Source organism: Phytophthora sojae, assembly GCF_000149755.1.
Source record: "Phytophthora sojae unplaced genomic scaffold PHYSOscaffold_3, whole genome shotgun sequence".
In the NCBI taxonomy this organism is placed as follows: Eukaryota; Oomycota; class Peronosporomycetes; order Peronosporales; family Peronosporaceae; genus Phytophthora; species Phytophthora sojae.
This window is the reverse complement of record NW_009258117.1, coordinates 8,217,433-8,245,268: the sequence shown is the minus strand read 5'-3', so window position 1 is coordinate 8,245,268 and position 27,836 is coordinate 8,217,433. Positions and strand designations below refer to the sequence as shown.

The window sequence follows — 27,836 nt, the reverse complement described above, 5'->3', positions numbered from 1 at the left end:
ACAAACCGTGTAAGACGGGGATCATTCATTTGAGGCGATTGAGTACGCGCCGCCAACATGCCCTTAACCAGGTAGATAGCGTTCTTGAGCCATTCAGCGGATCGAGGCTAGCTGTAGGCGGGACCGACACGAGCAAAGCCGGTCTGGCCGCCAAATGTTTTGCTCGTGTTACAATTTTGTGTACAACAGTGGCCCCGGACGTCAAAATATTTCTCTCTGCACTAAATCGACGAGAGTGGTCATGCGGTCAAACATCCCTGGAAGCGGAAAGAACGCCTCTAAATTTCTTCTAGTAGGCAGTAGTCAGCATTAGTAAATATGGCCGATCTGAGTTACTAATTACTGCAGTAGTATTAGTTGGCTCCTCGTCCCAAAACAATAGCTACTGTAGTATTTATAGCATCATTTTAATAGTGGTATCAGTGGAATAGTAGTTCAAAGCAAATTACTGGCAACCCCTGGTCATCACATACATCCCACCTACACCTATTTACCCTAACCGCACATACAAGCTGAAGCAAGGCAAGCATGTGCATCTATTTATCCTGGTAGTGCTTCGGTTACGAAGTATGGACAGCCCAACCAGGATTAATTCGATGCCCCTGATATGTGGCGCACATGAAGTAAAAGTATACTGAAATCAAGTAAAGTCATTTAATAATCTCAGAAATCGCATGGTTTCTTGAAACTCACGTAAAAGAAGAGGCTTTTTCGGTGGAGTGGCAAATTAGTTCAGTAGGATATTCGTTTCCAGAGCTTAAGAGTAAACGTTAAGTACGAAGGTGCCAGCTCTGAAATGTTTGAATGAAGGAGGAGAGGGTATTTGCCGATAGCGGGCAACCCGGTTTTCTAGTTGCTATGCAGGTAGTTTGTGCAGCAATATTTGATCTATCTACAAAAGCGCGGAGGATGTTTGGCGCGCTGCGACCAAGATAGAATAATGCTAAAGTCTAATACACATTCAACAATATGCGGCTAAGATAGCATGCGCAAAGGCGAGATGATGATGAAGCGAGGCACGGTAGGTAGCGCGGCGACATACCGGTGGTCGCAGGAGGGGAGGGGGGGGTTGTCTGAGTGTCGGTCCGTTCGGTGGTTCTGCGGCGAGGTGAGTCCAGCTAGTTCGGCACCACAGCAGCGGAGTTTTTTACCGTGAGCACGGGGGGGGGGGTTGGCTGCTGCAGCGACCGAAAAAGCTGAACTGAGGACCGGGACACCGCTTGTAGGTGGTGGTCGTAGGAGCGCTCTGTAGTCCAGATCACTCATCATTTTCACCGCGTTTTCATACAACTTTTCTTAGGATTACTCGGAGAAATTAATTTTGTGACTGAATGGTTGTGCTGTTGGTCGATCAATATCTAGTATACATCATTCAATGCGGAAATTTACATACAATTTTTCTTAGAATTACTCGGAGAAATTAATTATGTGGCAAAGTTGGGTGCCGATGGTCGATCAATATCTAGTCTACATCATTCAATGCGAAAATATATTGAGAATACGCGTAGAAATAGCATGAATCTGTAAACCGTCATGCATTTTTACTATTGATCGTACTTGCGCAGCTCAACGCTCATGGACGCGGCCAACCGCCAGGTGTCGGCTTCCAGTCTCGTGGAGAAGACGGAGGGCCGTATGGCGCACCTGCACGTGGCGCTCGAGTTCGGCGAGGAGATCACGGAGGAGCAGCAGATGCGTATCAAATGTTGGCAAGTTTCTGTTCATTTAACCGAACAATTTTGGTTTGCTTCGACGAAATTGCATATTCAGGCGCACTACCAGCCCAATCCTCTAGTCTAGCAACAAAACGCTTCGTCGAAGTCGTCAGTCGCAGATCTTGGCCTACCGCCTTATCAACGCCAAATAGACAATAAGCTAAGACGCCTGTTTGACCAGCGTTGTACATTTTGACACCCTAGCACTTGTTATGGCATACAGGCACTCCTCGCCTACCAATTACGCTCAGTTGCGGACTGACGCGGGTGGCCTCGCTTGCCTGACGCAAAGGAGAGGAAGGCATTAAGGCACTCGGTGACGTCGTCCCCGGTTGCCGAGAAGCTCAAAGTACTTGACCAAGCATGGCAATATCCCATCAACGATTTCTACCCTACGTTACCCAACCAAAGTCGGCAAACGCTCGCACAGAGCTGGAAGCGCGGTCGCGCCAGCATCGAGCTGCTGTACGCAGAGCCAAGCAGAGCAGACAAGCGAAAAGCCCAGACGGTGGGTGTAGATACCGTATTGACACCCCTTGGCAAGGACAGGTCCTCGCTAAACTTGCTGCGGAGCTTGCCAGCTAAAGGCAATAGAGCTCACAGGTGAAAATGCCATTGATTGGCTAATATTAGCCTGTATGTCATAACAAGCATTATGTGATGACAAAGGTACATTAATTAACCCGTACTGTAATCGCTTGCGTACGTCAGCTTGAAATCAAAACAAAAGCTGGCTTGCCAGTTCACGCATAGCGGAATTTGCTGTGGACCGGCCAAACGATGCGTTTCGTCTTCTACCTGGCCCTGGTCGTACTTTCGTCTTGAGCTGTGTGGACTTCGCCAGCGCCGAACGGCCCGCTGAACTTCAGGATGGCGCTACCAAGCCTAGCCACTCTGGTGGCAAGGTTCACCGACTGAGAGGGAAGCGCAAACAGAGCGATGCTGAGGAGGAGGAGGAGAGATCGGTTAGCGCTGGAGCCTTCTTGTTGAACCAGAAGCCTTCGAACGCTGCAGTCGGAAACCTGATGCATGCGGTGGAACACGGAAAAACGTCCAAGCTAGAGAAGGCGCTCTGGGCTCTGCTGGGCCTTGGTGTGGTGACTTGTGCAACAGTTGGTGGGATCAAATACGCGCAGCTAATGAACAGGGACTCGGAAAAGTGATTCGGACCGGTAGCAGAATTATTCTACAATTACCAATAGAGAAATGCAAAAGCCGATTTCACTTCCTGCCTTACATTCATGTCGTTGCACACTGCGCTCTCTTACTCAGCTGAAGCCAAGGTATCTTTTGAATGATATATCGAAGAAAATTGCGCCTTTCAGTCAAGGAAGTAATCCAGATACTGGGCGTTGGCTTGGATCTTGTGGCATGGCGGGGGGGGGGGGGGGGGGGGGGGGCAAATGAGCTTCACGCGTGGCCCATGTGTTACGATAACTCAGACTTCATTTGATTTCTTGTATCATGGTGGTTCCTGCAAAACGTACCGGCATCTTACCTTAATTTGATCACTCTCCTTATCGTTCTGGAGGACAAAACCGCAGGAGCAAAAACACCAACAAAACAAGAAAGATTTGCGTCTCGGATTCAGCCCGGCAGCGGTAAAGCTGAATGTAACTTGTAAAACTTTCCTCCCCAAGCTCTCGGTAGTGAGTAAGTTCTAGTTGGTGTGCTTCTTAATGCGTGACCGGTGGCGTGCAACCTTGATGGTCCCGAGATAGATTTGCATACAACGAGGCAGAAGCAAAGCACCACAACATTTCGCACGAGAAAAATACAGATCTGATCATGCACACAACAATAACGATGTTGCATGCTATACACCATTTCCAGTCCAAACTGGGACAGCCTCCAGACCAGCGAGATACGTCGCACGGCTCTATCCTCAAATATAATTTTGGGTAGGTTGAATTTCGGCTTAAATTGGGGAGCTCGAGATTGGCTCCAGAGCAAGTGGGACTTTTTTATCAAATCGCATATGAACTTGAGGAGTGACAGATGCGGTGGCAGCACCCCATGGCTCGATGAATGTCTCGATATCTGCTTTCACATCCATTTACGGGGCATGATTGTAGGCTTATTCGATAGCTTGATATGTTGGCTTGCTAATACCACCAAGAAATGCTGCGCGAATGAGTGGAGCTACGCGTGAGGCAAGTGCCTCGCCTCCTTCTCCATCTCTCGTTCTGCTTGTATTTTAAAACCTGTGCTGACCGCTCTGAGGCATATGCTACATGATGGGTAGTCTCACTAGCTCCGGAGCAAAATCTCACATGGTCTGGAGCTGGTGGGATAATTTACACGATTTATTACGCTTGAGTAAATTACGCGGCCCGGCTCTCGCCCGTCCCAGTTTGCTCTGGAGACTGTCCCAGTTTGGACTGGAAATGGTGTAGTACATCCACCAAATGCAATGCCTACATGTACACGACAAAAATACAGATACAGCAAATTCTACCACTTCCTGTACCATGGTCCGACCACATCGTGGGATTTGCAATTGCTTTATAGAGCTTAGAGATGCAGGTCTGCAGCGCGGAAAATAATATCTTCTACCTCTACATCCCCCGAGTAGCTAGTTTCTTTCTTGCTAAGCTTGTCTACTCCGTTGAAAACAATACCGGTGTGGCGAAAACAATTTTCAATTGTAGCCTTGCCCTGCAGCTCCTGCCAGATTTCTTTGCTCCACTTCATCGCTTGTAGCTGGTCGACTTTATAGACGTCACCCTTCTTAATCTGCGGCACGCTTAATCTTCTCATACACCCACCGTAGCTGCTTTCTACGATACGCACGCTTGAACTCGGTAATTATTCCTGCATCCATTGGCTGCAGAAAATCAGTCGTGTTTGGTGGCAAAAACTCTAGGCGAACGTTAGTGCATGCAATCTCACCTATACTATGCGAAGAGGCATTGTCGACTAGCAGCAAGATATGCCTTCCCGCCGCTCGCATGTCACGGTCGAGATTGGGCAGCCATTCGCGGAATACTTGGCCCGTCATCCACGCTTTTTGATTTGCCTTGTACTCGGAGCCGAGCTGAGCCGCTGTGCGCTTCTTGAAGCGGTACGGCTGCTTGGCCTGTCCCAAAAAGATCGGAGGTAGAGCGTCGGAGCCGTCGGCATTAGCCGTGAGCGCAATCGTGATCCGTGTCTTCGTTTTCTTCACACAGCGGGCGCTTCTTGTGCAAATGGAACGGGCCGGTGCCATGGCATAGCAAAGGCCCGTTTCATCCATGTTGAATACATCGTGGGGGGTTAGGGGGGGCGTATTGGTCGGTTAGGTCCTGCAGCTGCTGTCTACCTAGATAAACAGCCGCAGTATCGGCGGAGGCGGCTTCACCATGACGCTTGCGATGGCGTAGGTCATGACGACGCTGGAACCCAGTGAGCCATCCGTTAGAGAGGTTCAACTCCCACGCGTCGCACAGCTCCTTCTGCAGGTCCTGCGCCTTCATCTTGATCAGCTCTCGCGAGAGGCACACGTTCTGGGCTTCAGCAGCCTGGATCCACGCCCACAACTTCTCCTCGAGCGCCAACGAAGTCACCTCGAGCGGCTTGCGACGCTTGCCATCGCCGTACGTCTCGCTCATGATAGCGGGCGCCTTCCGCAGGATGTCCGAAATAGTCGTTTGGGCGGGCGCCCGCTTGAGCTTGAACGCCGCCTTGGTCCACGCACCCAGTTCGTGCTGCGTCATCGTCGGACACTCATACGCCTTCTGGATGAGGTCCCGCTTCTGGCTACTTTAGCTTACACGTGCGCGCATGTGTGTGAGGAAGCGTAGCTTAGTTTAAACTAGAGTTAATTATACTCGGGCCTCCGAGTATAGATTAATCTAAATAAACCGTCCAAATAATGTTTTTGGGTTGAAATGAGAACTGCTATTTTCGTTTTATGCTTTCTGACTTCCTCTAAATGTAATATTCTATGATAGGAATCTGCCAACGGCTGGTTGGCAGAATTCCAATGCTATGCATGTCGCTCATTGGCTAAAAGATGCTGCTTTCAGCCAATAGGAATCCTAAGTCTCTATGGACCACCCGTCGTGGTGATCGTAAATGTATGTAGCCTTTGGTGTGTCTACACCAAGGTCGAGAAAGTCTTTCGAACCTCTAACAGACGTCGTGTCTGTTAGAGTTACAAGTGACTGTAGCCACTTGTGCGTGTAACCCTGTTACACCATCCCCCCTCAAGGTTAGACGCGCCGAGTCACGGCACGTCAATCAGCAAATTGACCATTCGTCAATTCTTCAGGTTGGGACAAAGAAAACTCGAGCTCATTCTGCAATGAGCTCGCCGAAGAAGACCGACGCTGCAGCAGAGGGGAAGACCTCCGCCGAGATAGATACTCTCTCTATCCCCGAGTACCGCGAGCGTCACAAAGCAAAGCGTGACGCTCTTGCTGCCAAGGCTGCGGCGGGGACAACTCAACCGGAGATTGTCCTCGAAGGTTCCTCTGTAGTCAACGACGCTGTTGACTACGGGGACTGCGACGTGGAGATGGAAGAGGGCGAGGCCTCTTCAAGCATGCGCAAGGAGTCTATCGACAGCGATAGTCTCGACCCGCATGCCGGGTCGAGACGCCCTCGTGAAGGAGACGACTCGGACGCTTCGAGTTTGAAGCGTTCGCGCGGCGAGAGCGACACTCCGCTCTCTGCTGCTGGGGCTTTAAGCTCCCCGTGTGAAGTGGCGTCTTCAAGCTCTCCGCGCGCTGCCTGAGCAGCGCGCGATCCGTGGATACCGTCTGCGTCAGAGATCGCAGACCGTGTGGGCAACACTGTGCCTCCTAATGATATCCCGCTATACGTATGCAGCGGCATCCACGACGATGCTGTGGCGGAGGAGCAGCACTTTGACCCGGTAACGAATCAAAGGCGCGATTATTATATCGGGCTCTTCCACGAGCTCCGGTACGTCTCCAGCAAGAAGACCTCTTCTCGCAGCAAAGTGCCTGAGTGGCAGGCACTTCGTCAAAGTTGGAATGCTTTTGTTGAGAACTTCAACAAGAAACCGGCTGCTTACCGCGAGCGGGTTAAGCATGCCCGTGAGCGCTTCGAGACATTCTCGACGCGCGGGCGGCTGGAGCAGCTCCACAGATCCTCTGTGGACGCTAGTATTCCATGCGCTGTGCCCGAAGGCCAACAGTGCACGTTGTGGCTTCCGATTGCGGCGCGCTTGAGCGACCGCGACCCAAACGGGTACACGACGATTCGTGTACCTGTGAGTCTCAAAGATCTCCTAGTAAGTTCCTGGCACGTGAGGAATGCGACGATCGTGGGACTTCGGGCGCTGCAGGTGACTACAGCGCTCGCTCTACCTTCGCACTGGCAGCGCGTGGTGAGCTTCGTTCACCCTCACCATTTCCGGAACGTCCTGCAGCAGGACGCCCCGCGGCTCCCATGTATCTTGGTGGGGCGGAAACCCTCTCCAACGAATACGATAACGAACCGGCTGCCGGTTCGTTTTTCATTTGTGTTGCCCCTGCCAACGTTGTCTGCGTTCAGCTTCTATCGATCAACAGAAGCTGCAATAGCGTCTTGGACAAATCGAACGACGGCTTGTCTGCGCTGCACGAAGTTGATTGCGTCCGAGCTGAACTCGTTCAGCTCGTTTCCAGCACTAGGCCCGGCCTCTGCGTTCGTCTTCGCGGTGTCTGTGCTCTGTACATACCCGTTCTTCTTTTTCTTCTTCTTCTTGCGCGTAGTCGGCGTCTGTGCCCTGCACAGACGCGTGTTACTTCTTCTTCTTGCGCGTAGTCGCGGCTGACACTGTGCAAGTGTCAGCGGCATTCTGCGGCTGCTGCGTTGCAGTCGTAGATCCTCCCCCACTTAAGGAAGGAGCCACCATCCCGAGTAGACTCGGGAGGCGTGGGTGCGTGATGGCATTCACGTAGAACGGTGTATGCCCGGTCGAGGCATGCACCGAGTTGTTGATGGCGAACTCCGCCATCGGCAGGCACTCGCTCCACTGTTGGAACGAGTGAGCGTAGCTCTTAAGCACGTCTACGAGCACGCAGTTCACGTGCTCGGTCTGCTCGTCCGTCTGCGGATGGTCCGCAGTCGACATCGAAAGTTGACTCCCAGGAAGTATAAACACTTCTTGCCAAAGGTGTGCAGTGAAGCGCGGGTCTCGATCCGACACAATGTCGATCGGCATGCCATGGTGTTTGAACACCATGTCAACGAACAGACGCGCCGTCTGTTTCGCAGTCACTTCAGCGGGTACCGCAAAAAGATGTACCATCTTACTGAAGCGGTCAACAAAGACCACAACGCCCGTGTTCCCCAGGCTGTCCGGGGGAAGACCGAACACGAAGTCCAAAGACATGGACTGCCAACACTCCGACGGAGTCGGCAGTGACTGCAAGGGAGCCTGCGCGAAAGGCGCAGGCTTCACACGTTGACAAACCTCGCAAGCACGGACGTACTTGCGCACCCATTTATACTGGTGGGTCCAGTAGAAGTCTCGCGGGAGAAGAAGGTATGTCTTCTCACGGCCCGGATGCCCCGTAGTCGGTGCATCGTGATACTCATACATGATCCTGAGTCGCAGGTCATGGTCATTGGGCACGACAACGCGGACCGCGTTGTCGTCGACTGCACTGTAGAGTAATAACCCGTCGTGCACCCGGTAACGGTGTGCACGAGCACGAAGATGCTTCGGCAGCTTCTGACGAGCTTGGTCAGAAGGCGCTGAGCCGTAGGCCAGCAAGAGCTTCGCGTCCGCGTCGTGCGCGAACGCGACCTTCACGTCGTCCAACAGTGACGACGTCGGGGTGCTCGATCGCATGGCGTCAATGGCATTGACGTCAGCATCAGTCGTGGCGTAGTCAGGTCGACGCGAGAGCGCGTCGTCCACCACATTGAGTCTTCCGGGTTTGTACTCAACCCGGAAGTTATACTCTGCGAAGAATGAGAGCCATCTCGCCATCCGTTGCGAGATGTGCGGCGACTTCACAGCCGTCCGCAACGACGCGTGGTCCGTATAGACCACGAACGGTTTGCTTCCGAGTAGATACACTCGGAACTTCGCGAGTGCGTACTTCATGGCAAGGAGCTACTTGTCATGTACCGGGTAGTTGCGCTCAGCTGGCTTCAGCTGACGCGATTGGTAGTAGACGACACGATCACGACCCTCGTGATTGGGCTGCATCAACGCACATCCGATTGCGAAGTCGGATGCGTCACACACAACGTGGAATGGGTGATCTTGGTCGGCCACCGCCAAGCTCGGCGCCTCAGGCAAGCCCCGCTTGACTGCATCGAAGGCCTGCTGACACTCAGCAGTCCAAACCCACTCGGCGTCCTTCTTCAGGAGCTGTGACAGCGGGCGTATCATGCCCGCGTAGTCCTTCACGTACTTGCACAAGTACGTGGCCAAGCCAAGGAACTGCCGCAGTTCCTTGACGTTCGACGGCGTCGGCCACTCATTGATCACTCTGACCTTCTCAGGGTCAGGGCGGACACCGTTCTTCCCAACGAGACACCCGAGCACGGGTATCTCGCTCGCCCCGAAAATGCACTTCTTTAGGTTCGCATAGAGCTTGTGCTTCCGCATGAGCGCAAGCAGCTTCCGGAGATGCACCTTGTGCATCTCAACATCGCTCATCTCGTCCGCGGCCCGGCTGTGGATGAACACATCGTCGAAGTAGCTCGGTGCGAAGTCGCGCACCGAGCGCAACAAGTGCATCACGCACCTGTTGAAGGTCGCAGGGGCGTTCTTCAGACCCTGCGGCATCACCACTCCCAGAGCATGCCACTCGGCGTGCTCACTGCCGTGAGAGGGATATCGCTCTCACGCATGAGGATCTGATAGAACCCATCGTGCAGATCAAGAGCACTGTAGATAGTGCTCCTGGCCATCGAATCGATGATGACATCTTTTCGCTGTATCGGTGTCTGCGCCGGTATCGTCGCATCGTTCAACTTGTTGTACGCATGGACGATGCGCCCGCCGCCCTGTGGCTTCTTGACACAGAATGTCGGAGAACTGTGTGCGGACTTCGATTCCCGCACTTGTCCAGCTTTGCGACGACTCTCAAAGAAGTCGTCGATCGCCTTGACCTGCTCTCGCGGCAGTGGCCACTGCCGCGTGACACAGTACTTCGTCCCCGGCACGAGATCAATCTCGTGCTGGATGGGAAGCTCAGCAGGGATCTCTTCCGGAAGTACGTCCGCGTACTCCCGTAAGATCGTGTAGTAGGGACTCGTTTTCAACGAGCCCCAGCTCTGTTCTTCAAAGCGCTCCTTCTTCGTCTTTGCACTGAGAGTGTCCTCGCTCTCAGTGGTGGTCTCCATGAAGAACTGGCTCAGTTCTTCATTCTCGCTCTTCGTTCTCTCGGCGTCCGAGAGAATGCATATTTGCTCGATGCGTCCATCGTGCAAGTCACGCGCGAAGCGCTTCCAGCTCATGACTGGAAGTGAAGTCAACTCCGACGCTTGCGTCGGAGGGTTAGCGAGAGTCATCTCCCTGTACCGGGACCCGGCACAGGTACGCGTCAAGACGTTCAACGTCTCGACGTCCGGCTTCTCAGCCTCCGTCTGCCCGGCAGACATTTCTTGTAGCGTCTCGGCCCCAGGCCGAGACTTGCGCAGTGACCTTCGCATGCGCCGTCGTCTTGCTTTGCGGAGCCCGGCTCCGCTTGGTTCTTGACCTCGTCCAGGCCCAGCCGTGGACGGGTGTTCTTCAGTCCCGCCGGCGTGTTCATCCCGCGGACGAGCGACTTCAAGCCCGGCTTGGTCGCCCGGCGCTTCGTCGTGCAGCCCGGCTGCACGACACCATGCATGCGGGACGCTTGCAACCGTCCGCACCACTTGCAGTGTCGACTCCCGGAGTCGACACGCCATCCTTACCTCGATGCCTGTTATTGGCGGAGCTCTCCATTACGGAGGGTGCGTCGGCTCCCCGAGCCGACGAATCAAATTCGTCCAAGTCATCGACTCCCGGAGTCGACGGCATTAAGTCACCTTGGCTCTTATTATTGGCCAGACCTGATCCAATCAGATTCGCGTCAGCCTCCACGGCTGAGGCGTGTGACTCGCCTGCATCATCCGTGCCCCTTGAGACCGGAGGCTCTTCCTGATTCGCTGAAAAGCGGGTGTCGATCTCCGAAATCAACACATTTTCTCCTTCAGCTGTCGGCGGCGACGCCGACGCTTGCTGCTCTTGCGCGCGTGCTCGCGCGCGCCCAGGGCGCTCCGGGACAGCGGCAACAGGGCCATCGCTCACTGTTCCGCTGTCGCGACCGAAGCGCACGAGAGTGTGCTTCTCCCAATCGATGACCGGATCATGCCGTGCAAACCACGGCATGCCCAATACAATGTCAAACTTATCGTCCAGATCCAGGACGATAAAGGTCTCGACAAACTCTTGGTCTTCATACGTGAAGCGCACGCGTACCATGCGCTTCTCGGTCTTCACGACGGCACCCGTTGCCAGTCGTACCTCCAACATACTTCGAAATATCTTAAAATCCTCGAAGTCAAGCCTTGATAGACTGCGCAGTCGAACAAAGTTTTTCGACGCGCCAGAATCTACCAAAGCACGGAGAGAGCCGCTTGCTCTCATCGACTTCACGTTCAGGATGACAAGGTCAGGCTTGTCATCTTGGTTCTTGCAGTGAGAATAAATCTCACTGGGGGCTGCAGTCCTTAGTGTCGCGTGTCCAAGGTCGTCACGCGGAACTGCATTACCAGTTGGGCGCCCCGCGCCTACTGACGGTGCCCGGCACCGCCGCGATAGCCACCCTGCTGGTGCATGGGGGCCGTGCACTCCCGAGCAAAGTGACCGACTCTACAGCAACAGTAGCATCGCACATTGTTTCCCTGCGACTGCTGGGGTCCAGCAGTTGCAGCACTCTAGAGCTCCATGGGTTCTGGGCTCCCGTCCTCACTACCGGGCGTGGCGGCACATGTGCATGCAGCTTAGCCTGCCGCAGGCTAAACTCCTCCTGCATTGCAAGAGTAATTGCAGCTTCGAGAGTACTCGGGTACTCACGGAAGAGATAGGTCTTCACAGGCCCATCTCTCAGTCCCTTCATGAACGTGACGACCTTGGCCGCCTCGTCGATCGGATCGGTCACGATGTTCGAGACCAAGTACCGTGCTCTCTGAGCGTAAGCATGGACATCATGCTTGCCCTGCTGCAGGTCGAGGAACTCCGCCCTCGACCGGAACTCGTTTTGCGGGGGCTCAAACGCTCGTCTGAGCTTATCCTTGAAACTCTCGTATGTGCTAAAGCGCGTAGGATCCGAGAGTCGGCGTTTATGCGCCCAACTTCTTGCGCGTCCGCCAAAGCATGACATGGCGAACGCCACCTTCGACAACGGGTCAACGTTACGTCGAGCCGCAATGGCTGTGTCGAGTTCGACAAGCCAACGGAGGAGAGGTTCACCCTCTCTTCCGACATAGTTACTCACATTGAGCTTCAGCGATTGCGCGCGTGGTGTCGTCCCGGACGACACCGTGGTAGTAGCAGCAACATCGCGTTGCTCCTTCAGGATGAAACCCAGAGCAACACCGTGTTGCTCTGTCGGCGTTAGCGCACGCAGCATCGTGGCTACAGCCGCCTCACCAATGACTGTTGACAGTCGTTGCAGGGCCTCCCGCTCTGGATCCGACAGGTGGGGACAGTCAGCGCGTGCAAGGCGTAGTGGAGCTTTCCATGGGCACCTCTGTATCCATGGGAAGGTTCTCAGCTCCGCGTTCGTGTGGTGACGTACGAACTCAGGTAGTCGGTCGTTGGATGGACCAACAACTGCTACCAGGTGTAATGGGCCTACTTTGGCTCACTACTTTAGCTTACACGTGTGCGTATGTGTGTGAGGAAGCGTAGCTTAGTTTAAACTAGAGTTAATTATACTCGGGCCTCCGAGTATAGATTAATCTGAATAAACCGTCCAAATAATGTTTTTGGGTTAAAATGAGAACTGCTATTTTTGTTTTATGCTTTCTGACTTCCTCTAAATGTAATATTCTATGATAGGAATCTGCCAACGGCTGGTTGGCAGAATTCCAATGCTATGCATGTCGCTCATTGGCTAAAAGATGCTGCTTTCAGCCAATAGGAATCCTAAGTCTCTATGGACCACCCGTCGTGGTGATCGTAAATGTATGTAGCCTTTGGTGTGTCTACACCAAGGTCGAGAAAGTCTTTCGAACCTCTAACAGACGTCGTGTCTGTTAGAGTTACAAGTGACTGTAGCCACTTGTGCGTGTAACCCTGTTACACTTCCCGCCAAATACAAATCCTCCATAAAACGATTTTATCGTACTGAGGAGGATATTAGTTGTAAGTAGTACCGGAATCAAGAGAGTTTACTGTAGAATACGTACAACGTGATGACGGTATATCAATCCTCGAGTGTACGTTGTTACATGTACTGTAGTAAGGTACCTCGAAGAGCTCGACGTACATTGTGTGTACTGATGGTTTGCGTACTTTAGCATGGAATCAACATACAAGATTGACTTGTTGGCAGTCTCTACATCTAGCCGTCTCACATAGCGAATTCTACTGTGGACCAGTCATTCAAGAGCTTCTTCGAGTGACGGGAATGCGTCTCGCCTTTTTCCTGGTCCTGATTGTGGCTACTTTGATCGTGATCTGCGAGGGATTCACCAGCGCTGAGCAACCCACCGAACTCACGGCCGTCGCTACCAAGTGAAGCGACTCTGGCGGTAACGTTTGACAGACTCAGAGGGAAGCACAGACCAAGCGATGCTGCGGATGAAGAGAGATGGGTTGCCCATTTCTGGCACAAGCCTTCGGAGAACTCAGCGCCCTACGTCGATGTGAAGCGCGAGACGACGCCTTTGAAGTATAATACGCTTTTTTCTGTGCTTGCTGCTGGTTTAGTGGCTGGCTTAGCTGTTGCTGTTCCCAAGATCGCAAAATTGATTTCCGGCTCGTCAGACTGATTGGCGCGACCTGCAGAATCTTAACTTGCTTCTGTGCCAGGGGCTACTTCAATTAACAAACATGGGTACTGGATTCGCTTACTATAATCGTCTATATGTTTGCACTCTGCTCTATCTTGTTACTTAGCAGTAATTAGCTCATGTCCAACTTTATTTTTTTGCGCACTTTGTATTTGAGGTATTCTCTAGCAAATATTAGCTCTTATCGTAACGGTCTTGCTTGCGATGTGCGACGCAATTGGCAGTTAAAAGAGCACGATTTGATGGGCCACAGTATTGAAGAAAAATACACCAAGTGGAACTAACCCGCTGCCGAGAGCTGGATAGGAGGGTCCTTAGTATTGCAACAAGTTACGTGGATTCAGCTTTGGTGCTGATGGGACTGAATCCGAGGCGCATAGTTTTCTTGTTTTGTTTGCTTTTTCAGGTTTTATTTCCAAGAACGAGTAGGAGAGTGATCAAGATGCAACTGCATTTGCATCGAACAACAGCGATAACTAGCAACCAAAATGTTTTCTGGTCCATCGTAACAGATGCTCGAAGTGGGTCCTCCGACGATAACTAGCCCTAACCTCAGCTCAATAACGTTGCGATAACAAGAATAACGTCGCCCAAAAAAATGACGCGTAAAATACATGACAACCAAATCCCTCATTCAGTCCCCTCAGGATTAAAATACTCGTTTCAAGTGAGAATTTACCTCAATAAATTTCGAACTTAAACGAACAGAAGATGTACTTTAGGAAAAGGGGGAGAATCTCAGCCCTCCATTTCAGAAAACCAGCTCGGACAGCGCAGCCACCTTCTGGAAACATTACGATAGCCCTACGCGCCCGCTGTTAAAGGGTGGGGCAAGCCAAGCGACTTCATGAATTACGTAAGTTTGACCTTGCTTATTACAGGTGTGCATTAATGTTGCTTGTTATATGTGCATTAACTTTGATTGTTTATTTGGTAATGTATTGAGGCTGTTAAGGAGGCGGCAAAAGCGGCAGGATGCCTCGTACGGGCAAGCTGAACGCATTGGCATCGGAGATGGTCATGCTGCGAGAGGCTGCCCCCTCCCGCGAATACTAAAGGTAACGTTGATCTGCGCTCTATTGCCTGCTAATGTTGCTCTATGATTGATAACACTGATTCATTAATATTTAAGGTTCTATGTTTTTTTGACGTCGGTATTCAGCTTCAAGCTGCGCACCGCGGGACGACAAGGACGTGCGGGCCGAGAGGGAAGTCCGCATCTAGCAGAGTACCGATGTAGGTTAGACATATATAGTAGATTAATCATACTAGTGTTAACGTTGCTCGTAATAGCGTCGCGATTACTAACGTTGCTCTTGGTACACACCCCAATTTCGTTCTTATTAGGTGGAGTCGAACATCTCAAAAACGCCAAAAATAATGAGGAAAACCGAGCCAGAATTCTGAGTAGTAAAGTGTCGAAAAGATGAGGGGGGGGGAGTGGCATGTCGATCCCTCCATTTTTCGTACTTAGTCGAGGGGAGGGAACTTTTCCGCTATCTGTCCCTTTACAGATCCCGACCAGTTTCTTCAACAAATGATGGTGTGTAACTTTGTAGGGAATACTGATTATGCAAGAGACATGCGATACCAAAGTGCATAATGAGAACAAGGTAATTTGATATAGCCCTTTCTAACAGCATTGAATAGCTAGAACGTGTATCACAGGATATTGTGTAACGGGGTTACACGAGAGTTACCCGAAGGGTTACGAAGTGGATACACACTTTCTAACCTAAATCAGTAGGAGAATCAGTACATGGCTTCAGAGCCACTGATTATGCATATGACTAGGGTTCACTATGCTAGATAGTGAACCGGATACATTTACACCGTAGGCGGGTTTGCCGCAATAAAGGGAAATACATTCAGTTTGAGATTCACACAGTTAAGAGTTAAGGGTTGACTCTTGGAGTCCGTAAGGTGTACGGACTCGTACGTTCTGGTATTAGAATGGGCTTTTTTAAGCTGAGCCTCTGTGAGTCTGTTAAGCTTCCTCTGACGCAAAGCTACGGCAGCCCCGCTGCACTTGGTAGCACTTGTAGTCAATCCGACACCTGAGTCTGTATAGACTGACCCCCTGTGGAGCATGGAGCAGTTCGCTCACTTACCCCCGAACCAGCAGGATGCACTTAAAAGCTTATGTCCTTGCTGGGCCGGAGGGCGTGACGCAACTTGCCCACCAAGGCCCCGACGCGGTGAACGCGCGTCTCGAGGCGTTTTCAAGCTACGAGAATGCTCTGCTAGAGCACCTCCAGCAGAGGATGGCGACGGCCGCGGCACCCCAAGCGCCCGCTTCGTCATCCGACGCGGGAACAAGACCCAAGCCGCTCATGTTGAGCGTGAAGACCTTCGAAGGCAAGGAGGGTGATAGCTTGCTGCTTTGGACCCGTGAGGTTGAGATGGCTATGAGCTCAGCTCTACTCCGGACGGAGTCGCAGCGCGTGGCACTAGCTATCTCGAAGCTCGGTGGGCGATCGAGAGAGTGGGCACTAACGCCCGGGACGTCGGTCGAGGTGGCCTTCCCGACGTGGGACCAGCTGAAACAGCAATTGTCCCGAGTGTTTGCTCCGCCTAACGAGGCGTATCGCGTGCGCTCACGCTTCCTGGCGACCAGACTGAGCAAGAAGGAGTTGATGGACTATGTCCAAGAGTTGAGAACTCTCATTGCTGGTATGTCCGCGGACCCCCTGCCGGGGGCAGTCACCGTTACGGTGTTCATGGAGGGCCTCCGCACTGGCGTTGCCAGGACGGAGGTGTTCCGAACCCACCCGAGCTCTTTTGAAGAGGCTGTGAGCGTCGCATTGAATGCGGAGCACAACATTAAGTCGTCGAGACGTGGGTGGAATGCGTCTTACGCTAGTGCGTCGAGTGGTCCAGAACCCATGGACCTCAGCTATGCTGAAGACGAAGAAGCCGAGCTTCGTGCTGCTGAGCAGCGTCGCGGTATCCGCAGATGCTTCTTCTGTGGTGACACCCGTCACCTTCGTGCTGGGTGTCCGCTGCGCCATCAGCGCCAGGCTTCGTCAAGCCGCTCTTCGGATTCGAGCCAGGGCTCTGGTTAGTCTCGGGGAAACGAGAAGTCGCAGTAGGCGCGGGGCGGCCTACTGGGGAAGAACTAAGTTCTATTGAGCCTCGGCGAGGTAGAGGTCGACAGGACTTAGCCCCGAAGAGAGCCGTACTCTCTAACACGGAACGTGTATGCAAGCCGGGCTTGCTAGTTGTCCAAGCTTGGGTGAAGGGCTTCACAAAGCCATGGACGATTTTGATCGATTCGGGAGCGTCGGGTAACTACGCCCGGCGTTCAACGATGGTCGGAAGTCAGCTTTACGCTGAGGCGCTGGTAGCGCGCGGTAGTGACATCGTCACTGTTCGTCTCGCGACGGGCACTCGTGTCACGGTGCCTAAGGTCCCCGTGGACCTGGGCGTGAAGTTTTTGGACTTTGATAACGTGGAACGCTGTCTGGTCTTAGACCTCGATTCGAGATATGATCCCATCCTTGGTATGGCGTGTCTGGAACGCCACGAGACTTGGATCGATTGGAGGTCGAAGACCCTTGGTGCTACGCACTTCTCTCCTGGCGGAGCATTGGCGAGTCATGAACCCACCTCTGCTAGGAAGCAGAAGCGCTTCTGGCGCGAGCACTGGACCGAGTCGGTCAATGTGCTGGACATCGGAGTTTCCGAGTTGGCGGACACTGAGTGTGTCGAGAACGAGCGTTCCGAGCGTGGCTCGCGGACGGCAGGTGGAGCGGCACGAATTCTGCTGAGCGGGCGTGCGTCTGAGGGCGACGCCCTGCTGCGTGCCGGTGAAGGCGCGGTCGACAGGACGTCGAGTGAAGATGGGTGTTGCCTGGATCAAGAATGTGGAGCGGCACTAATTCCGCTGAGCAGGCGTGCGTCTGAGGTCGACGCCCTGCTGGGTACCAGCGACGGCGTGGTCGGCACGATGCCGAAGAACAAGGGGCTTTGCCCGGATGAAGATCGTGGAGTGGCACGTAATCCACTGAGTGGAGGCTGCGGATCGTGCAGCTCTTCGATGTGTGTCGGTAAAAACACTGGAGCTCCCCTGGAGCTGAACGAGGTGGTGACACCTGGCGTCAAGACGCACGCGAAATCACGGAGCTCTTCAGGGCGGACGGTGTCCATGAAAAGGAGGCAGCGCCGCAAAGCGCTGGCTGCGAGACGCAAGGCGTCTGCGATCTCACGAGTCGAGAAGGCCGTGTCGAGCGGTGAGGCTCCACGCGAGAGCGAGCAGCTCTATACACTCGTGAATGGAGTGACGGGCGACGTCGACGGAACTATCAACCTCGACGACTTGCCCTCACTGTCTGCTCTCCTGGAGCTGGACGAGATGTCATTGGCTGAGTTCGGCGAAGCCTTGAAGGCTGGAGACTTGGCTGAGGTAGTAGTCACACGACCCGAAGAAGAGTTGGACTCGTCCTCGCTTCTGGATGAAGCTGTCCTGGAAGACACCAAGAAGGCGCTGAATGCGCGGAGCGGATCGGCGATCCTGAAGGACCCGTCAGATCCCTTGTATCAAGTCGTAAATGATTACCAGGACGTGGTCTCGAAGGAGCCGCCCTCAGGGCTACCTTCAGATCGAGGTGTTCGACACGAAATCGATCTCGTTCCGGGAACGAAGTACTGCGTGACGAGGCAGTGGCCCTTGCCAAAGGAGCAGTGTGACGTCATTGACGCGTTGTTCCGTGCGAAGCACGAGGCGGGCATGGTGCGTGAGAGTAAGTCTCCACACTCTACGCCGACGTTCTGTGTCAGAAAGCCGAATGGCAAGTGGCGTATCGTGCGTGCTTTCAACAAGCTGAATGCCGCTACCATTCCGGCGCAGACGCCGATTCCTCGGAAGGATGTTCTTCAGAACAACATGACAGGATGTACGATGTACAGTGCGCTCGACTTGGTCGATGGGTATTACCAATTGCTCATGAGGACGAGCGACATTTCTCTCACTGCGGTGAGTACTCCGAGCGGCATGCTCTGGGAGTGGTTGGTGATGACCCAAGGGCTTTCGAACGCGCCAGCGACGTTTAATCGTCTTGTGACGCAGCTCTTCAGGCCCCATCGGGCGTACGCGCAAAGGTACTTCGATGACATCTTTGTCCACAGTCGTGCGGAGCACGGAAAGACTGATATGGAGAACCATGTGGAGCACCTGCGTGCTGTGCTCGAGTGCATGCGTCAAAACAAGTTGTACGCCAACATTGACAAATGCATCTTCGGAGCGGAAGAGATCCCCTTCTTAGGGTGCTTCATCGGGAAGCGTGGCCTGAGGGCCGACCCGGTCAAGGTCAAGGCCATTGTTGACTGGCCGGTTCCCAAGAACCAGAAGGATCTTCGCAAGTGGCTTGGTTTGGCCAATTACTTGCACAAATACAGCGAGACTACGCTGAGATGGCTCGGCCACTCTCCAATCTCCTGAAGAAGGATGCGGAGTGGTGTTGGAACACCGAGCATCAGGATGCGTTTGTGGCAATTAAGGACAGGCTCCTTCATGCGTCTATTCTGGCTTTGCCAGACCCCGCTCGTCCGTTTAATGTCGTCTGTGACGCCTCGGACTTTGCCATCGGCTGTGCCCTGCTGCAAGCAGACGCCGAGGGGCGCGAGCGCGTGGTGGCGTTCGAATCTCGCCAGCTGAAGGCTGCGGAGAAGAACTATTCTGTGCACGACAAGGAGCTACTTGCAATGAAGTATGCGCTCGTCAAGGTCAGGGTTGCTCTCAGCCGTTCGTGATTTACACGGATCATGCGTCGTTACGCACTGCGACTTAGTCGCCTCATCTCTCGCAAAGGATGGGCCATTGGCGGTCCTTCTTCGCGGAGTACAACTTCGAGGTGAAGTACAAGCCCGGCAGGCAGAATGTCCTTGCGGACAAGCTGTTGCGCAGGCCGGATTATGAGCTGGCTCATGTAACGACCGTGACTTCGTCATTACCGGATCTGATCCGAACGGCCTATGCCAAGGACGACACTTGTGTCGCGTTGCTAAAGGCTCTGGGGAGCAAGGAGTTTCAAGACTCGGACATGGAATTGTCAGCGCGGCTGCGCGCGCGGCTACACCGTTATTCCCTCGATGGAGGCCTGTTGTTCTACAACACCGGCCCCGAGGATACGCCCCGCGTGGTCATTCCTCATGATAAGGATCTGACGTATCGCATCCTCTATGAGGCACACGACACGCCGCTGGCCGTGAGAAGACCTACAGCTCGGTGAGCACCCACTACTGGTGGTCGAAGACGTATAAGTGGACGAGCACTTATGTGCGCACGTGCGAGACGTGTCAGCGAGTGAAGTCGTCACCTCATGCTGCAGCGCCGTTGGCGAGTTTGCTGTCCCTTCGGGCTGCTGGCAATCCATGAGTATGGACTTTGTGTTTGGCCTGCCGGCGGACGCGGCGGGCAACACAGGAGTCGTGGTCTTCGTGGACCGACTGAGCAAGATGGCTCACATTGCGGCTGTGCCGGATACCATCGATGGTAACGGTACAGCAACGCTGTTCTTGGACCGAGTGTTTCGACAACACGGACTCCCTGAGTCGATTGTCTCGGACCGAGACTCCCGCTTCACGGGCCACTTCTGGAGCGCGGTCTTTGCGGTGCTTGGCACCAAGCTGGACATGTCCACGGCGGGCCATCCGCAGACCGATGAACAGACAGAGCGCGTGAATCGCGTCGTCGAGGACGTGCTCCGCAGCATTTGCGCTGAGACGCCGAAGCGCTGGAGCGCCATGCTGCCACTCGTTGAGTTTGCGTTGAACAACGCCGTGCACGCCTCCATCGAGATCTCCTTATCGGTGCGTGAGGGCTATACTGTCCTAAAGGAGAGGCTAAAGCGTTTGTTTGTCGACGACACCGCTGTAATATGGCCTGCCGACGCTGCTATCTACGTCAAGTCGACGGTAAGTGCGCGCCAACACGAGTACAAGCGCTTACCGGAGGACGAGCAAGGGTTTATCGGCTTTTTGAAGGCGGTGTGGACGAGATTTAGGCGCCAAGGCAAACGCATTCCTCTCTTCCTGTATGCCAATAGGGTAAAAAAGACTAATCCTATCCACAGAGCTACTGCAAGTCGTGTTGCGCAAGCTACAAAGCGTATCAGCGAGCTACTGCAGTCGGAAAATAGAGACCCCCAGGACCAGCTTCGGTCGAATATTGGGCGACTGTACAAGCGCGCCAGCCTGACTGAGCCCCAGTTGTACAGCCCGACAATGAGACGTTTCGACAACTAAACTACGTTGATAGGCAAGCTGAACAACACCGCGAAGAGCTTTTGGCAGCTACAGCGGAAAGCAACAAACCTACGCGACGCATCCATATCCATCTAAATGGAGTTGCCGTACCCATCGACATTAATATTCAAGAGCTGCGTGATGTTCTCGGGCTACCCGGATACGATTTGCGCCCTCCATTTCGTACCCGAATTATTCCCCCATCGGCAGAGCCACACGGCCTTGCTAACGTCGACCATGAGGAAGAAAAGGACGGCGAAGACGTAGAGAACCACGACGAAGACGAAGAAGAAAACAGCGAAAGCGAAGCCGACGAGAAGTTGATGCCGAAGAGAAACAAGACGATGATAATCGAGAGCACGACGAAGCTGTAGTTTAGATTAAATCTTTCGCTCTATCTACTCTACTAAGCTAGAAGAATATCCACACTTTCGATAAAGGTTTTTCCCCCTATGGAATCATTAGTGCGAGTGCATTCTCTTAATGCAACCTCCATAACCGCTTCTGGATTAACTCGGAATGCCATATTGGCATGGTGAATTATCCAACGCTTTAGCAATGCAAAAGAAACTTCAATTGGGTTCAGTTGTGGGCAATATGGAGGAAGGAAAAAAAGCAGAGCACCTGTTGAGTGCACAAGCTCTTCTAGTTCTCAATACATGTGTATCTTTGCATTGTAGAGAATCACAATGCTTCTCGGAAGCGGCCACGGATTTAATAGCGGCGCGACTTTTGCTCTAAAAGCTTTGTGAAACTCTTTGCGTGAAAACGTTCCTCTAGTCATTTCCCATGCAAAAATTAGAAGTGTCCATCGCAGCTAAGGCAGATACCCGCTCGTCTCTTTCAAAAGGCAGGTCAACTACAGCAGGCGTACCCCTCGGCGACCATGCGTATCGACGCATACAATCGCGTCCAGCCTTAGCTGTCTCGTCCATAACGACACACCTCTGGTGGCCATCGTGATGTACGCTGCTTCCTCCCAACTCCCTCAACGTTTCCTCTACTTTGAAACCAACCATACCATCTCTGCACGGAGCGCACTGACACGCCCAGAACACTGACCACGTTGGACATTTCTACGTCGTAGACATGAACGAGGGTGACAGCACGCCAACGAAGGTCGCTTGATTTCGGCATCGTTCGCCAGCACAGAGATGATATAGTGACTGGAAATACTGTAACGAATGGCGGGAGCTGCAGCCGCCATCCGTTAAAAGAGCTCGACAAATCGTCAGCTATCTCTCTACTCGTTTTTCTATTCGCTAAACCTTTTCAAACTGTTATTCGCTCTCTGATTATTCGTGTTGAGCGTTGGCATAAACCGTCACGAAATCGCTAGTCCACGCCAAAATGCGTGAAATTCACAATACTTCAAAGTAAGTAAACATGCAGGTCACTACTGTGGTATAGCGATTTTTGAATCCGCAGGTCGGTGGTTGCAGTCAGTCTGGACCGAGTGTGTACACCAGACACCGACTGGAGGAGTTTCGCCGACGCGGAATCCCAAGAGATCTCAAGGTCGTCGAGCGAAGAGTCGTCGAGCGAGCAGACTTGGTTTTAGTATTGGAGAGGCCGTAACAGCCCATTTTCATTAGATATTTGTATAAGAACCCCAGGGAAGGGCCTTTGAGCCCGACAAAGCAAAGATAAATACAGAGTGGAATTTTCGAGGTCCTAAACAAGCGGCACGCGGCGTCTCTTCAAGGTACGACCGCCCCCGTGGGGCTAGATCATGACCACCGCTGAGATCGGCTATCCGAAGTGACGGAAGTGTTCTCTGCGGCCCGGCGAGTCCAAGAGCGAGTGCGTGTAGTGGTTATCTGGATTCCGCCCCTGGCGAAGAGCTCGTCGAGCGTACGAGCGCGGGTTTCCGGCCCGCCCCCGACTCAGCCGGTGCGGTTTTGCATCGGCGCCCCGTAAAAGGCGAGAGCCGCCGTCCATCCTTTGGTGGAGGGCACGGGTCAAGGAGAGAAGGAGAAGGAGACGCAGCGACAAGGAGAGGTCGGCGAAGGAAGGGGAGCGTGCTCTGTGCTCGTGGCACGGCTCCTGGGACGACTTGGCAGGTGCCCGGGTAACCACTGCACCGCTGTAAACCTACTGGGCGATCTTCGGATCACCCAACAAGCCTGCGCTCCCGTTAGTGTAGGTGTTGTTGAAATGGGAGTGGGAAGCTAACGAGTTTTGGCACGTCTGCTACACCACACTACACTGTAGTAAGGCATGTCCGTGACAATGTAGCTCGCCTCGCAGAAACGGGTGATTAATAATACAACGGCAACGATATTCAGCTCACTCGATGTTTAGGTACTCAACTTTGCATCGTGAGCGACATTTGGTAATTAGCTTAATAGAAAAATGTATTCCTACTCATTTGCTACTAAAGCACGAAGTTATAGCAACGAATATGTGTCAACTGTATTCGCACGTTATTGTTATGGAAATCAAAATGATGCATATACTTTTAAGCTATGCTATTCCAGCAACCCGTGGTCAAAGCGCCCGCGTAGCGGGTGCCCAGAGCGCTAGTTCTCCGTCCTCTAACCGAAAATCCTGTCTGCGTGTCACTCCGTCACGCTTTCCACACCTACAGCATAGACCTGTCATTTCGACTATGTTACCGCGGCCCTATCGCATGCATTATTCACTCATCAAATCGACTCGCACTGGCTTTTAAACTATTTACTAAAATACAAAAATAGCCACAATTACGCTAAAAATCGCACTTTACCGAGCGTGATTATCTTGGCCCCGAAGGGGCCCGCTCCCTACCGTTCTACTTAGTAGAATATCGGAGGGACCACAGGGACCGACTGTATCAAATACTCGGCTCCACGCTGCGAGTAGTGCAGCGAGCTCCGCGAGCGGAACGGGGGCGCCCTATCATTGCCGAAACCCCTCATACCCCGGCGAAGCGCCGGCGAAGCGGTGCGCTGAGCTCTAGTTCGCACTTACGGCAAAGTTCGGTCTGTCGAGTCATGTGTGTGTACACCATTTCCCGGTTAAGTTACAAGAATTACCAACCAAGGCGCAAATGACTGGTCCATGTACTTTTTTAATTCTTACCTCCTTCTGCCGACAATTGCATGAAAAAGCCACGTTTTTCATGATTTGCAAAACGGTCCGGAATCCTTTTCGGGCAAGTTGCAAAACCGTGCAAGAGCATACCCGACCTCCGCTACGTAATATTGCGGGTCGATAGGGTTGGCCGACGTGCGAAGACATAAAGTCTCGCTAGGTCGCCCAAAGTTGGGCAACACTTGATATGTGTTAACATGCACCTTTAGGACCCCAAAAGTGTACTTCCCTCTGCTTTATCTTCCCTTGTGGTCTCGGTAGAAGCATGTGCTTATTATTACGTAGCGGAGGTCGGGTATGCTCTTGCACGGTTTTGCAACTTGCCCGAAAAGGATTCCGGACCGTTTTGCAAATCATGAAAAACGTGGCTTTTTCATGCAATTGTCGGCAGAAGGAGGTAAGAATTAAAAAAGTACATGGACCAGTCTTGTGCGCCTTGGTTGGTAATTCTTGTAACTTGACCGGGAAATGGTGTAGTGCGTGTTTCTGCTACGTGTTTGTGATACTATGAGTTTTACTATGGGGAGATTCCGCGCATACAGAAATATTTCGGAGCTGCGCGGTACTGCTCGCCGCGCACCGCGCGCTCGGAGCACGAGTGCGAGCTTCCATGATAGTGGCTGCTAGCACAAAACTGAGAAGATGGCTATGTTCGCCAAAAAACACATCCGAGGATGGCTAGCAAATCCCACCTGTCTATCATTTTCGAGGCCGAGTGGCTCGAGTTGCTCATTTCCGAAAACGCCGCCTACCACTCAATGCTCCGCGGCAGGGCCTCCGCCGTTCGCCGCGCCCAACACCTCGCTTCCCTGGTGCGCCAAGCTACACGCCGCCTGCGGTAACTTAACAGGTATAGCATAGCTAGCTTGTAGATGGATCAACGAGTGTTGTTTGTACTATTTGAGCAATTATGGAGGCAAGAGGGCGTAAGCGCAAGCGTTGCGTGTAAACTTGCCCTTACAGAACCGTTTAGACAAACTATTTATTAGCATCAATAAACTACATGAGGCTGAATACAAACGAGGGCGAGCGAACGCGAGCGCGAGGCTCATTCAGTGCATTCACTGACCACCAACACCCGCCTAATCGGCGGGGCGTGTCTGTGCGAGCGAGCGAACGCAAGCGCTGCAACCCGATATATTTTTTTCTAGACACCGCGCCTGGCCGAGCCGAGGACTTAGCGTAAGACACGAGGGGATGCCCCCCCCCCCAAATTGCCATCCCTAAGTCCGCTCGCGAGAGCCAACGCGCGAGTGTCCGCCCCCTAGTAAAGATGCCCATGTTTTTGGCGCTCGCCACCAAGACATTGGCGATGTTGTGTATCAGCATTTTGCATCTGTTTTCTTGTGGTGGGTATTTGTCTAGTCTGCTACAGACAACGACGGATTGATACGGCAACGCAAAATCCGGCACACAGATGTTGTACTTTTTACAGTAAGTAATTTAGAGAGCCAATCACGTTCGAGAATCACACTTGACATTTGTATTCCGTATGATTTTCGGTACTTTCTCTAAGTCATTGTGTCCTTTATGACCTTTGTGTGTATTTTATGTCATTGCCTTGTACAATCTCTATCGTTCCCGACAGAGAATTCTGGTACATTTATTATGGAGGATGCCATTCAGTGGTGCCGTATCAATCCGTCGTTGTCTGTACCATGCACAGAGTCACTCTGTTTGGTTCTGTGCATGAGCTTTGCTGCAGTTTACAACTCCCCATAGTACCAGGTAGAAACGCCACGCACACCTTGCGTGCGGCATGACCCCGTCCCAGTGGTGGCACATGCCGCCTTTTCAAAATTATCATCTTTCTTAATGCCCGTCCTGACAGCCAGGACTCCTGAGAGACGGTCATTAAAGAATCTCCGTCGCAGCGAACAATGCGCCTTGTCGTGTTCTTGGTGCTTGCTGTGGCTCTCTTGACCACTAGAGGCACGGGACTCGTTAGCGCCGAAGACTCCGCCAGCGACAAGTCCAAACGTATTGCTCTAAACAAGATCATCAAGCGTCTCCGTGGGAGTCACAAGTCGGTGGCCGAAGAGAGGGTGAGTGTTGCGCCTGTCGATGCCTACTGGTTCGCTGCGACGCAGATGAATCGGCCTTCGAGGATCAACTCGCAGAGTATCGTGCACGCCGTGGAGCACCACGAGCCGCTGCCCAAGTGGGTGACGGCACTTGTGGTTATACTGGGTCTTGGCGTGGTCGGCGGCGGTGTGTATGGAGTCATCAAGGCCGCGCACGCGTTGAATAAATAATACGGACATGGTAGGGGTTCGCAAGGGTGAGCGAGTTCTTTCGCCGCTGCCTGCGATAATTTGACGAGAAGTGTCAGGGGTCGCCTCCAAGGATTTCCGAATATATGTGATCCAATCACAAGTTCAAAGAAAAAGCACGCTCTGATCAAATCCAAGACCTGTTCTGCATAAGACCCATTTAAAAATCTTCCATCAGGGCTTCGTTGCTTTCTATTCGCAGAATAATGCCTTTGAGTACTTTTGAGGGGCACTGCAGTTAAAGTGTAAGAGTTCTTGACGATAATAAACACGACTATTAACATGAAAAGGAACGGGTGCCGTACTTTGAACGAGTATACAATGTATTTTCTTTTCATATGCGAACTGTAACAGGGTTACACGCACAAGTGGCTACAGTCACTTGTAACTCTAACAGACACGACGTCTGTTAGAGGTTCGAATGCTTTCTCGACCTTGGTGTAGACACACCAAAGGCTACATACATTTACGATCACCACGACGGGTGGTCCATAGAGACTTAGGATTCCTATTGTCTGAAAGCAGCATCTTATAGCCTATGAGCGACATGCATAGCATTGGAATTCTCCCAACCAGCCGTTGGCAGATCCCCAGTTTAGAATATTACATTTAGAGGAAGTCAGAAAGCATACAACAAAAATAGCAGTTCTCATTTTAACCCAAAAACATTATTTGGATCGTTTATTTAGATTAGTCTATACTCAGAGGTCCGTGTATAATTAACTCTAATTTAATCTAAGCTACGCTTCCTCACATACACTCGCACACGGGTAAGCTAAAGTAGTGAGCCAAAGTAGGCCCATTACAGTAACGGCTACGCGAGCACGTCAACCGTGTTGTGGAGCAGTATGGTCTGAAGGGAGATTGCTGTGGACGGTTGAAACCGGGAATCAAGTCGTATTTCGAGGTGAACGCGGGTCAAGTGTGGACGAACCTGTGGGACCGTACGGGACGGTCGAGGACGCCTAGGGCTAGGCGCCGCCGTCGCCGTCAGCCTGAGAAGAAGGGTTGCTTTGACTTTTCGTCGTTGTACAAACCGTATGCCGAAGTACTGGGAGACGTAGAGTTCTACCCTGAGCGCGAAGAGGACATTTCTCATTACGTTGAGGTGGTACGGTGCGAGCGTCCTGCTCGGACACCGTTACCAAGGACCAGTCTCGTGGAAGTTGTCACGGTCAACTCGCCTAACGGATTTGGACTCTGTGATGAAGATGGAGATGAGTGTGACGTGTATCGCGCCGTTGAGGACGGACGCCGGGTGGTGTGTGCAGTTGGCAGCTTTGAAGCTCTCTCGAGCGGTTATATTGACTGCTTACCGTCTCAAATGCTAGCGGATACTGGCGCTACTCTAAGTCTCGTGGATCGACGCCTGCTCAAGCGTTTAGGACGGCCGTCCGAACCGCTGGAACCGTACGATGGCCTGGTGAGGAGATCCTCGGGGCACAAGTTGCGGATTCGTGGTTGGATTACTCTCTCTCTCCGTCTTGGAACGGTCGAAGTCTCGATGAGCTTGTTGGTCGCTGACCGTCTCCACGTCGATGCGATCCTGGGTGTTGACGCCCTAGGGGCGTTCGGCGCCGTGATCGACGTG

General features: G+C 52.7%; 5 protein-coding genes across 5 annotated transcripts; 3 read left to right on the top strand and 2 right to left on the bottom strand.

The window, feature by feature from the left end:
• Positions 1–5,083: 5,083 nt before the first annotated feature.
• Positions 5,084–5,452, bottom strand: PHYSODRAFT_422634 (hypothetical protein; the record flags this gene model as incomplete). The annotated part of the gene is made up of 1 exon (XM_009526367.1): positions 5,084–5,452. A coding segment is annotated over one exon (369 nt), but the record flags the coding sequence as incomplete, so codon positions are not given.
• Positions 5,453–6,000: 548 nt separating this feature from the next.
• PHYSODRAFT_329835 (hypothetical protein) lies at positions 6,001–7,054 on the top strand (the record flags this gene model as incomplete). The annotated part of the gene is made up of 3 exons (XM_009526366.1): positions 6,001–6,394; positions 6,437–6,933; positions 7,019–7,054. 3 exons carry the CDS (start codon positions 6,001–6,003, stop codon positions 7,052–7,054), a joined length of 927 nt encoding a protein of 308 aa, XP_009524661.1.
• A 5,998-nt stretch (positions 7,055–13,052) lies between these two features.
• On the top strand, positions 13,053–13,631 carry PHYSODRAFT_299488 (hypothetical protein; the record flags this gene model as incomplete). The annotated part of the gene is made up of 3 exons (XM_009526365.1): positions 13,053–13,076; positions 13,193–13,374; positions 13,406–13,631. 3 exons carry the CDS (start codon positions 13,053–13,055, stop codon positions 13,629–13,631), a joined length of 432 nt encoding a protein of 143 aa, XP_009524660.1.
• An 8,184-nt stretch (positions 13,632–21,815) lies between these two features.
• PHYSODRAFT_494381 (hypothetical protein) lies at positions 21,816–22,034 on the bottom strand (the record flags this gene model as incomplete). The annotated part of the gene is made up of 1 exon (XM_009526364.1): positions 21,816–22,034. One exon carries the CDS (start codon positions 22,032–22,034, stop codon positions 21,816–21,818), a length of 219 nt encoding a protein of 72 aa, XP_009524659.1.
• Positions 22,035–25,852: 3,818 nt separating this feature from the next.
• Positions 25,853–26,227, top strand: PHYSODRAFT_251351 (hypothetical protein; the record flags this gene model as incomplete). The annotated part of the gene is made up of 1 exon (XM_009526363.1): positions 25,853–26,227. One exon carries the CDS (start codon positions 25,853–25,855, stop codon positions 26,225–26,227), a length of 375 nt encoding a protein of 124 aa, XP_009524658.1.
• Between the last annotated feature and the right edge of the window lie 1,609 nt (positions 26,228–27,836).